Genomic DNA, 14823 nt, shown 5'->3' with positions numbered 1-14823 from the left:
GGAGTTCGTTTTCAATCCTCTGGAGCTCTGAAATTTTGTGGGGCCAGTTACCCACACAAGCATCGAGCAAAATACTGCCGATTCGACATTTTCATCAATATCTGCCTACGGTAATGCTGCATGATCTGGCAGTGGAGTTCTCATGAGATGCTGACAGTGTGTCAACGAGAGGACTTGCTTTGATGTACCTAGACCATTGATAGACTTATGCCTTTGAGTGAATTTATCAAGGCTTGCTTGATCACATCCCATGTTTCCATAAAACTCTTCCCTAACCGAAAACAAAATATTTGCTCATTGCTTATAATTTGGCAGTTTTAGATGTTAGATGAGATAATACGCTTGTTTCCTGTCATTGTCACCATTATAGACGGGAGGAATGTCTGTCTGTAAGATACATAAGAGAGAGATAATTTCTACACAACACATTTGTAAAAATCTGCTTTATTTTCGGATAGCTACATCTGGTATGGCCAGCGTTTTGTCAACCTCTCGGAAACATGACTGATCTTTGACTTGACTCAAAATAAATAAAACACGCATTTCAAAAGCAAAACAGTTAACGAAATAAGAATTCCATAAGCGTGATTTGGTTCAAATAGCCAACATTTATAATGTTTATAAGCTGTCACTATGTTGTTCCATAATACGTATTAGCAGATGAGAACGAAAGAAAAACAGAGCATATAATATTGACAAATACAACAACAGCCTTTACAAAAAAACAGACATCTTTTGTATCACCGTAAAAAATCGAATTGATCCCACATACATTAAACTGTAAAGGTCAGATCAATGAGAAAGTACACAGTCTTCATTAGGAAAAACAAATATATATATATTTTATTCAATAGCACTGTCGCATTTACATACAGTATATAAACAGAAAACGTTATGTACAGTTAAACACTACTTCGGTATTTAAATAAACAATAAATACAAAGTTTAGACAAGATTCTATTAAATATCAAAAAACAAAAATCTGATACATTTAAAGAATGTTTATGTAAAACAAGTCCACCTCTCCCTAAATATTCTCTGTTTTTTCAGGTATAATTTAGATTATATAAAATGTAATCAAGTTATAATTAAAAAAAAAGAAGATTGACACTAAAGTATAGAATATTAACGTCACACTGGGAGGGGTGGATGGCGACTGGATGGGTTCATAAATCGCCAATATTTTGCGGCATTTCTTAATCCATCTGGTCCCGGTTGTTAACCCAAATGTACAGTTCAGAGACTAGATGAAATTGTATATAAACACTGTTTGATTTTATTTCAAATGGGATGTTTCTAAGGTTTTTATACTCTGTAGGATTTAGTGGAATAAATACATTATTTACAGGACGTAGCACACCAATAACACGATCCCAGTTACCATCTATAAATAAGTTTACATTGAACTTAAAAAGAAAATATTTAATTTTAAAAATTATTTTAATACGTAATTTAATTCGATTTTTTATTGTTTAATTTTTACTAAAGGTCATTTGTTTCATGTGCACTTTAACAGAAAGAAAAAAAAAAAAAACTGAAAATACGAGTATCACAATCAAAGTTTTGAAATCAAAAAAGTTTATATTATTTGTAGAACTTCGAAATATTAATCAATAAACAGTTTTTACGCAAAGTTCCTCACTTTAATTGTCTAGATTTCCACGATAAATTTTAATATAAAAGTGTATATAAGAAAGGAATTACATTTTAACATAGGAATATTAAAATAAAAGTACAGTTTAGTGAAAGTTGTTTGAGAGGCAACATATTTGAGTGTAACCAATAGCAATGTAAAAAATAGCATTCTGCCAACTAAAACAGTAAATTAAAAATATCTTCATAAAATAAAAATGTAAAAAGCATAATAAAATAATGAAAAAAAATATATATATATTTCCTGTTATTCTAAGTTAGTTGATCTAAACGCTGGAAAATTACTTCAGAAGAATAAAAACAATACACCTTTATTTTTTATCATACAATATATACATTCATTACAACTCTGCATGTTCTAAACATTTAGAAAAATGAAAGTTCATTTTTCTTAAAATTTAAATATTTGCGTTGGTTCACTTAATCATGAAAACGAAGAAAATCACTGAATCATGAATCACTGAAAACAAAGTTGGTTCACTGAATCATGTCTTTTAGTCTCCATGTTGTGATGAAAGAACACATTTCAGTCTTTGTGATCATTAGTTCATTTTTGAGGATAAATCATTCCCTTTCCGCCTGATTCAGACTAGTTCAACATGATGGATGTATTTTATTTATGATCTAAGTCAGATATTCACTGTTTAGGTAAAGCAAAACTTGATCATTTAACTTAACTCTTTGTTATACCTAATGATTGCAAGAAACAAATCTCGTAGTGAATCATAGAATGATGGTGAACAAGAATAGGGTTTTGTATTTTTAAATCTCAGGCATGCTCTTCTCCTTACTTTTCTTTTTCACCTGGGTGATACGAATATGTTGGTGAAAAGACGTAAATCAGTTAATACAGAATTGACTTCCAAATTTAACTAAGCCTAACTGTGCTTAGGGTTTACAAAACTCAATTAGGCTTGAAATTAACGAAGCTCAACAAGCTGTAAAAAGCAGCTTAATTCTTGCTACAGGAAATACTCGTAAATGTATTGTATGAGACTGTGACAGGATAATTAATAAGGAAATCTTCAGGAAGAGTTGTTTTTTTTTTTCTTTTTCATGTGGCTGCTTAGGTTGTCCTTGGGCGTGAGATGAACACTGTGCTACCTTATTCTTTCTTTCTCCCTTTCCCCCCTCCGTTCGCCATTTCAGCTGTCAGCACCAAGTCCGTATGTGGAGCAATGCCTTCTAACGTAATGTACGGCATGCTATAGCCAAACATGGCAACGACATTAACAGACTAATAAATGGTGATATATAGTTGGGTGTGACAGTCACGGTTCAGGCCATCAATTGTCAGCAACTAATAAGGGAAGGTCATTTCGTGCAATGGATAGAAAACAGACAAGATACGACAGGCAGGTTAGATACCTTTAACCGCTGAATATATGGGAGGGGGGCGGGGGATGCACATATAAATGCCTTTACAAATGAAAAGCAACGAAGATGTAAGAGAATGTCAGTATTTACGTAATGTATAGAAAGTAATACACTGAAGCAGTTAAGGTAGAGTAAATTAGGTTTTTAGGCTCTTGATTCTAATCTAAATGTAAAAACTTGGGTTATAAAGCCACCTCGATCTCTTGATCTGTTATTATTACTTATATTTAAGTAATGCAATTACTTAAGTATAGCGTGTATGACTTTCCTTCTTTTTTTCTTTTAGTAAAGTGCAGTATAAAATCTTTTTTTTATATTTCACAAAACTCACCCGAAGCAAAGGTTGCAAATTACGAAGGGAGAAATTAAAAGGAATAAAAGATAAAAGGTTACTTTTCTGAACTTGATTCCCCAAAAGTGCCCATTTAGCTTCGTCAACGTTAGTTAAATAACGAGAAACTTAAAAACGAGCCATAAATAGGGCGACGGCTTCGTTATCAGGTCTTTAGCTGACTGTGTCTATGAGAATAAACAGGAGAAAAATTCTTTCTGAAAATATCAAAACTTAACTCGATCAAGCCTGTCTGCGCACATCCGAAATTATAAATGTGCTACAGTTTTATCATTTCTGCGATCTCTTTATCAACGATAATAGAGAGAGGATGGATTGTTTGAATACATGGAAAGTTTTACTTTCCATGTGTTCAATCATGGCCTGTAAGTGACAAAACATTAAAAGGATGCGAGTGGTACTAACGTGGCTTGAGCGCCGCACTAGTGTATGACTCATTGCCACTTTACAATTACTGGACAACTACAAAATGTGCTGCAATGTACAGAGAGGCCTTCAAAAATCCTCAAGAAAGTTGGCGTAGAAATGTTAGAAGGACAGAGTCAGGAAAATCTTATACCACGATATCAGGGTTTTTTGTATTAACTAGTTCTTGTTCAGGCTGCAAAACCTACAAATTATCTGAACTGATTTCGCTACTGCCAAACCATCTTTCAAGATAATCAAAATATCATAACAAATACCCCTCATGTCAGAAGGCTCACTTCGATTTAGTATTATAATGGCTGCATGATGTAAGGAAACTAACTTGCTTCTGCATCTGATAGGGCGAAAAAAAAATCCCAATCACTTCCTCCATCACCAAAAAAAATTGTTCATCCCATTCTTCCTTGAACTTAACCAGGCTCTCCGCTTCTCCAGAAAGTTCATTCCAATGCTCCATAACACGCTGCCTGATGGTAAACGTCACGAGATCCACTCTTCTGCTATTCCCTAAGATTTTATATTTGTACCTCCTACTTCTTATTCATTTCAGTGATTCCTTCAGGGTCTTACACACCTCGATAAGTCCGGCCCTCTCCACGCACCTTTTAAGCCCTTCATTGACAGTAAGTTATCTCAGCATTCTCGTGACACTTCCGTGAACCCGCTCTATAAGATTTAAGTAAAACCTCCAGACCGGAATACAAGTTCGGTCTCACCATCTTATATGGAAGAATAATGGCATCATTTTCCCCACCTTTAAAGGCCCAATAAATCATTGATAATATATAATATTCCATCTGGCTGCACTAAGATATATGAACCACCTTTAACTCGTCCTCACCAATTCCGTAAATTATTCCCGGGATCTGTTCCAACGTTCAAGACCTTGAGCAACATTATGGCATCTTTCTGGGTTGACCTACCGACCTATGTATGCTCTTGGAGATACACATCAATTGGCCCAAATTTTATAATGTGTACAGAAGCTTTGAGATCTTCCCAGAAACAGAGTTGGAGTCCGTGTGTTTGAGATCCCTGGCCTAGCTCCATGTAAAAACTAATCAACCCGGTGCATGTTAAAAGTACTAGCTACATTAAAGGGAGTCTGTATTGCAAGAAGTTCAACCGTACTTCGGATTATATCCATACTGGAACTTAAATCGTGTTGTTTATATCAAGGTTATTAAAAAGGATTATGTAAATAAGTGGATAAACCCACGCAACCGTTTTTCAGCTAAGTTCTGTCTAATTTATAAAAGATTTGAGATCAATTTATGAATCAAGATAAAAAAATAAAATCTGGCTCTAAAGATGCAAGCGACCATTCCTTTAGGAAAGAAAAGAATAGAGTAATGGATTAAGTTTCGCAATTACAAGTAATTATTTTTCGAAAAAGTTACATCCCGTGTAAAAACGATCATAATGCGTTGCTGCAAAAGAAATTCTCCTTGAAACGAAAAGAACTTAAAATATGTAAATCCCCAGTTAAGAATTTAACAGCGAGTTCCTGGTTTGGCGTGGGTTACGAAACAACAGATCCATGGCGCCATAGCGGATTATTTGTTTAAAAATAGTACCGATATGTGGGGACCCCAGTATTGATGTCTTTTGCTAGGTCAAGCGACATACATATTGTATGAGGAAAGAATTATTGAATAATCTAACATCCGAGCTTATAAAAATACACAAAAAAGTCAACGTCCAGAACAGAACGAAAAGATCTTAATAAAATAAAAGTGAATGGAAAGAAGAAATAAAAAAATAACTTAAATATTATGAGAAAGACGCAGCCGTTCACTTAAACTTGACAATTTCGGGATTGGAATGTCATGTATTAGAGCAGAAGGATGGTTTTAAATAAATTTTATGGGGGAATTGTTCTATACCCAACAAACTAACAGTTTTAGTTCACAACTTACATGTAATTAAGTATATTTTACTTGGTAATATGCTGTTCAATGAACAGCATTTTTTTGTCGTGCAGACATGAATGCTACCTCATGGCCGCGGCAAGGGCCGTGGCCATGAGGTAGCATTCATGAATACAAAATATTTTTCGAACCCTCACCCCTACACCCCCATAGACCACGATTGTAAAACCACAGCGACGAACCTCCGCATAGTTCCATTGAAAAACCAATTAAAAAATAAATTAAAGAACTGTTCCCTTTCCTTGTTTTAAAAAAAAAAATTTTAATTCACTTATTCAATATATTAACAACTGCCCACAATTTTATTTGATAAGATGGAAAGTTGCAGTGCCACCAATGGCACTTAAACAAATATGCATAACACGATTCCAAGGTAAAACTATGATTTTTTTTTTGTTCTGTTAGTTACGCATTTTTTATTTATTAAATGAAACTAACTCTTACTTCCTCTTTCTCACAAGAAACACCATCCGACTTTAACGATGCTCTTCTCTACCGTAGTCCTAAATTTTTTACATTTTTGTCAGTCATATATTAGTAGTCTACAACTACATATTCACTTTAAAACGAAGAAAATTTGTTTTATACAGATTTCAGGTTTTCTTCTCGTCCCAAGAAATATTATCTTATTTCCAGGGAGATGTTCAGGAAGATGTTTTTAGAGTATAAACTTTCATTGCATAATAAAACAACCATAACATTTTGATGTTGCGCAGAAAGGTGTTCTGGATGTATAACGATTATTATTTGGCTGCTTTGGATGCCTGTGAAGAAAATGCATTATTTTAAAAACGCATTCAGAAAGAAAAACCATTCTCTTAAATGGATAAATAAAATTGAAAGACGATTGTGTATGACACGCAAACCCCCGTACCATTTTCTATGTCGATATACTTGTATAAAGATTAAGTTCTTGATCCCACTTATAATCCAAAATATCAATACATTTAATATTCCAGTATATTAATAATCCGATAGTTGATGTTTCTGTTCTTTTTTGATGTAGGATCCAATCCCTCAGATAGATTTAAATGAAAAGAATCGATAGGTTTTAAGAACAGTCAATAATTTGGCTCCTCCAGGCCAAAGTCTGTATGCAAATCTGGCTTCTTGAGGTATCTAATGTCCCAACGGGGATCATAACATCAAATACAGGCTTTGGTAGAGAGCCATACTTATAACCTGGACAAGGTCATCTTAAGCTTACAAACTCTTTAGATAATCGATATCTAATGATTTTACTAAACCCCCAACACAGCTAAGGGGCCAATTTGTTTTAGCAGTGCAGTGAAAACTGCAAAGGAGGCAATCTATTACAGAATTTAAAGCGGTTTATGTCACCAGTAATTTAAAATCAACGAATAAAAAACCCACATGCCAGGTAAGAACGATTGGTAGGAATTCCTTGTTCTTTACATACAACCTAAAGACATTAAATAGAAGAATAAAATTACCTTCAAAGAATCAATTCTGAAAACTGCTAAATTGTAACACCGAATAATATAAAAGAGTGGAGGACATTAGCGTATATAATCTTCGATTCATTCAAGTCCGATGCGATTTTATTTGAGAATGGAACAGATATTTTTAAAAAATCGGATTTTTACTAAATTCTTCAAAAATCTGTCTTAAGAGGCGCTGGCCTTGTTTCGCCATATTTCAAGCCCTCTTTGTAATTCATTTCTAATTAAAATAGATTCATTTTGGCATGTTTACGTGATCCAAAACTTACTGATATTTTCTCCTATGTTGTTTTGAAATATTTGCATAGATTTGTGTCTGTTCCTTTAATTCGGGAAACCAGTATACGTACAAATATAAACAGGTTTGAAATACCTCATCATCACGTCTCTATAAGCGGCATAACCATCTTTATATACGAACTTACCAAAACGTATTGCTTCACTTCAACAAGCTGTATTTATCAACAAGAAACTCTCCAAAAAACAGAGAAACTACTAATATACACAGCCTTCTTACAACTCTAACATTGATAGAATTATATACTCTTAATCACAAATCGGTCCTTTATCTGAGAATTTATTGTGTGTCCAAGGTAGCCGATTAAGAAAAATTTTGATCATTAAGTCACCGCGTTTTTTCCATACACCAACAGTCAACTGGTTTAATATCAACTACACTGAGCATTACAAGAATAAAACAGTTTTAAAGGGACAAAGCATAAAATGGCTTCAGTATGGTGTGACAGGGAAATACACAGTTTGCTGTTTATATTTTTTTAAATATCCAATCATGGATTAAATGTTAAAGGATACTAAATTTTGGCTTCTCTGCTACGCGTCGAAAGCTTACACCAACTGGTGGCAAGATAAAAAACTAAGCAGTTACAAATGTATCACGACTACTTAAAAGTTACTTTTAAAGTTTTGATTGCGTTGCTTCAACCAAAGATATTTTTTAATTCACTGATTTTAATTTTTAGTTCACGACTCGCATTTGGATGGCATTTTTAAACCATCATTATCACCTAGCGGTAATATAGTGAACTACTCATTTGATCGGCAACAACTGGCGGTAATATAGTGAACTACGACGTTTAGTATACTTTTTTTAAATTTAATCCATGACTAGTCCATACAGGCTCCCAGCCCTCCTTTATTGAAGGAGGTATCAAAAGTCTCATCCTTATTATAAAATATATCACCAAAATTAATAATAATTAAACAATTTCAAATACTTCTTTTTCCATTAAAATATCAAAGTTACTTAACTGAAAAAGATTGACATTTTTTCTTTTTTTTCTCTTTTTTTTTCTTTTACATATGAGGACTGAAATGCGTTCCAAATGTGCAAAACAGTCACCAAATAAACAGTGATTACTACAGATCCATTCAAGAAATAAGTATCTTGTGGAATTTGTCTTGAAATTAATGAGAGTCTGAGTAATCACAGGGTTGGTAGCTCTGGTCCATATTCGGTTTACAAAATAGGCACACAGCAAAGCCCATTTTCACACTCAACAGTTAAATGTTATATACAGCGGGTGTTCTTTTAGACTTTGCCATATTAACAACCAAACGGGCTAGTAGATCAGCTTCGACCTATAACAAATAACATGTAATCACACACTGTACACAGTTATGGAGCGTCTATAGTGAGATGATAGGCTATGTAGTCCCATCTTGACACACACACGTACACAACATATGCGTAGCAAACGTCGCAAAGTTCGCATCCTGGCAACAGTGCTCTTCTGCAGTAAGCAATAATTGTCCTTTTTTGGTTAAATTTTATTTATTTATTATTTTTTTTTAAATTTTTTTCTTTTGCAGAGTAGCATCACCTTCGGCCTAGCTTTGGAGTGGCAAACACACTGATCGCACCGTACTATAACTATTCGCTACGGATGGTTATAGTCTATGGATTTTCAGTGTCTTTGAGTCTTCGTCTTGGAGAACAGGAATCCCTGTGCTTTTAGTGCCTGAGAGGATGGTAAAAGAACAACCAGAGTTCAAATCATGTTAATATGCTTAAAAAATACATAATTTTATTTCTTAATATCTGAGAATCGATTACCATAATATCGTTTCTTTATTTTGATTATTAGAAATGGTAGAATATTAGTCAATTCGTATTATGCTAACTAAACCAAGTTACAACTACTTTTATATACTACTAGAGAAATTAGCTATATTTTAAGTAGCTATATTACCTTAAATAATAAATAAGCGTATTAGTTAGTAATTTGTACGCTAAATAATAAATAAGCGTATTAATTTGTACGCTAATTATTTATTTGATAAATGTCATTATTTGTACATTAGAAATAAAAGTAAATATTTCTAGAACAAAGTTAAACTCATTTATACGTAGTTTGCAATAACTATGCAAGATTACTGGCTCAGATAGATACGAGATTAAATATGATGCCGCCAGATGTCGCCACAGCCAGAAATAAAATGGATTTTCGAATTTTAAAAGAAAAAGTTTTTGGCTCAGATTTGTTTACAAGTACAGTAACCAAAATTACAAGCTACGCATGCGCAGTACACAAACACCGTGTATAGTATATATTTTGCAGAATTGTTTTCTTCCAGTATGTTTAACTTACTTTCAATAAAATATTTTTTTATTTGCTTATAAAACAGATCCAAGATCTAATTATAATATAATTTAGATAATATAAATCAAGCTAATAAAGCATTTGAAATTAAATAATTATGTTTTATGAAATGCAACTGCAATTATACATTTACCAGTTTAAAATGTCCTTAATAAATGCACACTGGTAAAATAAAACCCAAACCAGTTGAGCAGTCGCATAAAGTAGTTATGCAACATATGTTGATGAACGTATCATTTGTTGGTAGAGTTTTGTCTTTTAAAAATAATTTATGATTTTAGAGCACAAAATAGTTATTTTATTTGCCCTGTCGGCATTTAAATTAGGTAATTCGAGTCGAAAGAACAACACGTTCATAATGCAACTTGTTAAAAAGCATTTGTTTATAAAGAGATAGACTCTGAATTCAAAGATTTATAATTATGTAAGTAAATGCCGGTTTGCAGTTTGGTAGTTATTGATTTATATATTTCTTTTTATTAATAACAGCCAGTGCTGCAAGTCATTAAATGTTAAAGTATTCGGATTAGTAAGTAAACAGCTGGGAGAGACGTGCCACTCTGAAACTGGCTCTCATAGTTAGATGTAGCAATAATCCACGCATGTGCAGAGTTTCTTTGCATTCATTCGAAAGACTGAATGTGCCAAGCAAGACTGGCTCCAGTTCTATCTTACATGAAGGCTCCTCGGGAACTACTGAACATTTAATCGAAATAAAATCTACTTTAAGATCACATCAAACTGCTAAATGCTCCACACTGTCGCGAGCTTTAGTTGTCTTGTAGCAGAGACAACTATATTGAATGTTACTAAAGGACATAATGACTGAGCGCTACTGCCCCTTCAGTCAGACCGTTCTCTACCAAACATGCTAATTATTCTTCATTTAGAGCAGCTACAACTAATGAAGTAGAACACCAGAAATTTGATGTTAGTACATAACTTTCTGATACATTAATATTTTGATTTCTAACCAGGTTGACGACTGGCTGGGTTGTTTACTATAAATCGCTAAGGAAACTAAGGTCATGAGAAAACGGCTCGACGTTTTTTGTTTTTTTTTTTCTTGTCTGGTAATAAAAGGATTTATATTTTTAAAACTTTATTATTGTTCCTAAAACCGCTGATCCCTCATATTCAAAAAGATTTTCTTACTCAAACGTACAAAACTTTGTAATACAACCCTAACCCATTTATCATACGAAAATCATCCGCCTGGCTTAAATATAGCCTGTTAACTGACAGAAGATTTAAATAAAATTATATTCTCCTCGTTTTCAAACTTTTGCTTGATGTGACCTACTTTTACAAGCTTATTTCTATTCAGAAGACTCGGAGAACTTTTGAAAAGATTAAGTCTGTCGCGTTATCTTAAAAATCTTGGCACGAAATCCTTTTAGTATCGTGTAACTTTTGAATTCATTACCCACTAAGTTGTCAACTGATCTGATACCAGACTACTTTATTTTAAGAAAAAAAATATAGCAGATTTCGATAATTCACTAAGTGTTACCTATGGGTAACACTGACCCAATATTTGGAGATAAACGTGTTAGAGAACAGTTATTTAATCTATTCTTTTAATCTGCCTAGAACTTTTAAGAAAAGAAAGAGAAGGTAATTCGCCCCATGCATGAAGACATCTGTGGATGCTCTCTGCCATACGTTTTTAATGGAGTTGTCCAACAAAATTCATACTTTGATATGGCAGTAGTTTGTACCACAAATTGAACTCAGTACAAGATAGGGTGTATTGCTGCAATATTACCTGTTCATATTACTCTTCCTGTGAGGGGCTTTTTGAAATGGTAGTTTGAACGGTAAGGGGATAAGTCACTGAGCTACGAGACACACACTGACCCGTGGGTCTCAGGTTACCAACCACTAAATTGAAAGATGCAGTTCGTGCTGCTTTTGTATCATTAACACCAAGCTCCTAAGAGCATACCAGAGGTCTATATAAACTTATTTATATTTGTTCTATGAGTTATGAAAATGAGAAAGCGCAAGCATACTGGATGCCTAAATATAGCATAGGACTTGTTCTATATTATAATGTAATACGAATTTCTCATAACAAACATGCTTTAATCAATGATCCATTCCAGTTGTATACCAATTATAATCTTGGACCTGTTTGATAAGATTTCCAAATAAGTTGTCTTTGAATTTAAAAAAAAAATAAGGGTGATCATGCAAGAGAAAGAAGAATAAAAGTCAGAGAGTGTCGCGTTCAATTTTTTTACTCAAGGCAAAAGTCGTTAATATATCGTGTCTATAACCTGGGTGTGCACCAAGCCTGGTTCATATGTTTATGAGGATAAAATAAATCGTAGGACTAACTCCTCACCTTTCTAGATTTCTTGTAAAATTCTCAATGGCATCAATCATCTATGGGATTCAAGTTTCTGAAACTCTATGTTAATCGAGATTAAGTGTTGAATTAAGATTATGTTAAGTACTGAAGAGAGTAAAAGAAAATCTATTAAAAAAAGTTGTGGGGCTCGTATGTTAGAAGGGTAAGAGAAGTAACCCATAATAATAATGGCATAAAAGTGTTTAATTTGAACCATTCTTAGTTGTAAAAATTAAGTTATTAATAACTAATAAACATCATTACTGTAGTGAGAACTACAGCATGTTAGCGTAAAATATATAAAATACGATTATATGGATTAATTTTCTATTTTTTTTCAGTTACAGAGTAAATATTTTGAATGAAACTTTTTAAATGACAAATAAAATACTTTTAGCGTTAAATTAATTCAACGATAATGAATTTAATATTAAAATTTATTTTTGAAATTATAAAATTAGCTAATGCATTTCATCCTTAAACACCAGTTACCTTGATATTGCACTACTTTCACACAAATGAAAGAAACAACCCCACAGTTATTATTCGTTATGGTTTTGAGCCTGCCCAATGACGTCAGTGGATTTTAAATGTCCCAAATAAGTCCCAAAATGACAATCACAGCAGTGTCTTATCTCTTAAATAATTGGTAGTTTATTTAACGTTTTTGGTAATTCTGAAAAGTAGTGCAATACCAGGACAACTCGTGGTTAAGGCTAAGTATATCTAGCTGAGTAAATTAAAACCACCGCATTGTTAATCAGTTTAATCCTACAGGCCAAAAAAACAAACAAAAAAAGAGAATAAGGATATCCTACTTCTTAAATTCAACATTAATCTGAAATAAAATTATTCTTTTCAATTAAACTTTAATTAAATTTCAATTTAACAAATAAACTTTTTATGCTTATATAGTATAATACAAGTAACATTTAAGTATGGACTCAAATAGCATTTTCAGTTATTTATATATAATTGAAAATTACTGATACTGGAAAAAAAAATTAATATATATTTTTTGTAATTTATAGAACTGAAACGCCATTTGGTGCTAGAAAATCTGCAATTATATTACAGATTTACTTCAGTGAATAATTGGCCTAAAACTATGATGCAAATTTATTTCCATGCATGGAAAACACTTAATTGATAAACAGGGTTGAACAATAAATAGATAATGAATAATAGTCCGTAAACAACACCGAAAGATGTTATGTTTGAACTTAATCTGATGCGCAGTTTCACTATAATTACACTTAAAAATAAACTTATTTTTTTTCAACAACAGAAATATAATGAACTTGGTATATTTTTAGCACTGATTTCGAATGTGCAACTAGTTTTAACATAATTAGATTTTGGTCTATCTATTCTAGTAGTTGTCCTGCAGAATGAGACAGATTTTGGTTGCAGTGGTCATTCCCATGCAGTTTACAGACTATTCTACTTCACAGGATGCATGAAGTAAATCACTCTAACTGGTCAATCAGTCGAAGTTATAGGTGTGTGAGATAACTTTGTTGCATTTAAAACGCACTTTTAAATGTAGCAGAATTTCAGCGTGCATATGAATTTTATTTTGGCTACAAATTAGGTAATGAGGACCTCTCATATATGCTGTACTAACTATGCTTCGGGTCTCAGTGGATGATTAAGTATTAATAAGACAATATTCAGTATTAACAAATATATACACTATGTACAATCAATGGCAAGTCCAAGTTGGCTTCAACAGTTCACCAGACAGTACAAGTCTAAAAGGAAAATCCACTGGAGTAGCTTTCCCAAGGATCAAATAGAAGAATCTTTAGAGGTAGTAGAAATCCGAAAGTAGTTCTAATACATAACAAAACATTGTCACCTCTAGTAGAAGTAGTCACTGTGAGAAGTCGTAGTTAGAAATAACTTTTCAGTACACCAACCCTGAGGTACAGAGTCACAAGAACAACAATCTAAAGATCTCAGTGGATGATTAAAAAATCAACGTAAAGTATCACTGCTATTCGCTGTTCTCAATTGTGTGGAACAGGGGTCCTCAAATTACAGCCCGCAGATATTTTTAGGGACGAAAAACATTTGAAAGATTTTCTTTATAGAGTAGCGTTTCAAATTTAACAACTATCGAAAATATTATTACAAGTAAAAAGCGAGTACTGCTCTCATTAATATTTGTAAGTTGTAAATAATTCGTCATATTTATATTTTTTTTTGCCATTAAGAAAAATTTGAATGATTTGTGTGTTGCAATTAAAGCAGTAATGATTATTATTATTGAAAAAGTTTATTTAAATTTATTCTTGTTGTTTATGGTTAGGCATATATGTACTACAGCTGGCTACTTAGTAAAACGTATATTATAAAATTAGGCAAATTTTTGGATCCAGCCCACTTAGTACTCCGAATATTAATATATGGTCCTCCTTTCAAAAAGTTTGGGGAACCCCCCTGATGTGGAGAAAGCAAACTAATCATGGTGAACCCAGTATGCCAGATAGTGATCAGAAAGCTCCTGAACATTGGAAAAAAAAACAAAGAAAAAAAAAAAAAAAGAAAAGCGTTTATTGTAATATTTGTTAAATTTTTATTAAGCGTAATCTCCATTCCTTTGTAAATCTGTGGGTGATAAGCAATATCCAACATCGAA

General features: G+C 32.9%; 1 protein-coding gene across 3 annotated transcripts in view; it reads right to left on the bottom strand.

Annotated features, from left to right (window-relative positions):
- LOC150076125 (irregular chiasm C-roughest protein-like) overlaps nucleotides 1-14823 on the bottom strand; it is a 159876-nt gene that overhangs the window by 13682 nt on the left and 131371 nt on the right. The window contains exon 10 of one of the 3 annotated variants that reach the window (XM_090387734.1): nucleotides 8577-9181. The exons of the other annotated variants lie outside the window; for them this stretch is intronic. Within the exon in view, the coding sequence (XP_090243860.1) occupies nucleotides 9111-9181 (71 nt within the window). The 3' untranslated portion in view covers nucleotides 8577-9110. Of the gene's footprint in view, nucleotides 1-8576; nucleotides 9182-14823 lie in introns of those variants that run through there. 3 annotated transcript variants of the gene reach the window in all.

Source organism: Mastigoproctus giganteus, chromosome 13 (genome assembly GCF_048544385.1).
Source record: "Mastigoproctus giganteus isolate SK-2022 chromosome 13, ASM4854438v1, whole genome shotgun sequence".
Lineage (NCBI taxonomy): Eukaryota > Metazoa > Arthropoda > Arachnida > Uropygi > Thelyphonidae > Mastigoproctus > Mastigoproctus giganteus.
Note: the sequence above shows the minus strand (reverse complement) of the source record. Positions and strands in the feature narration are given on the sequence as shown.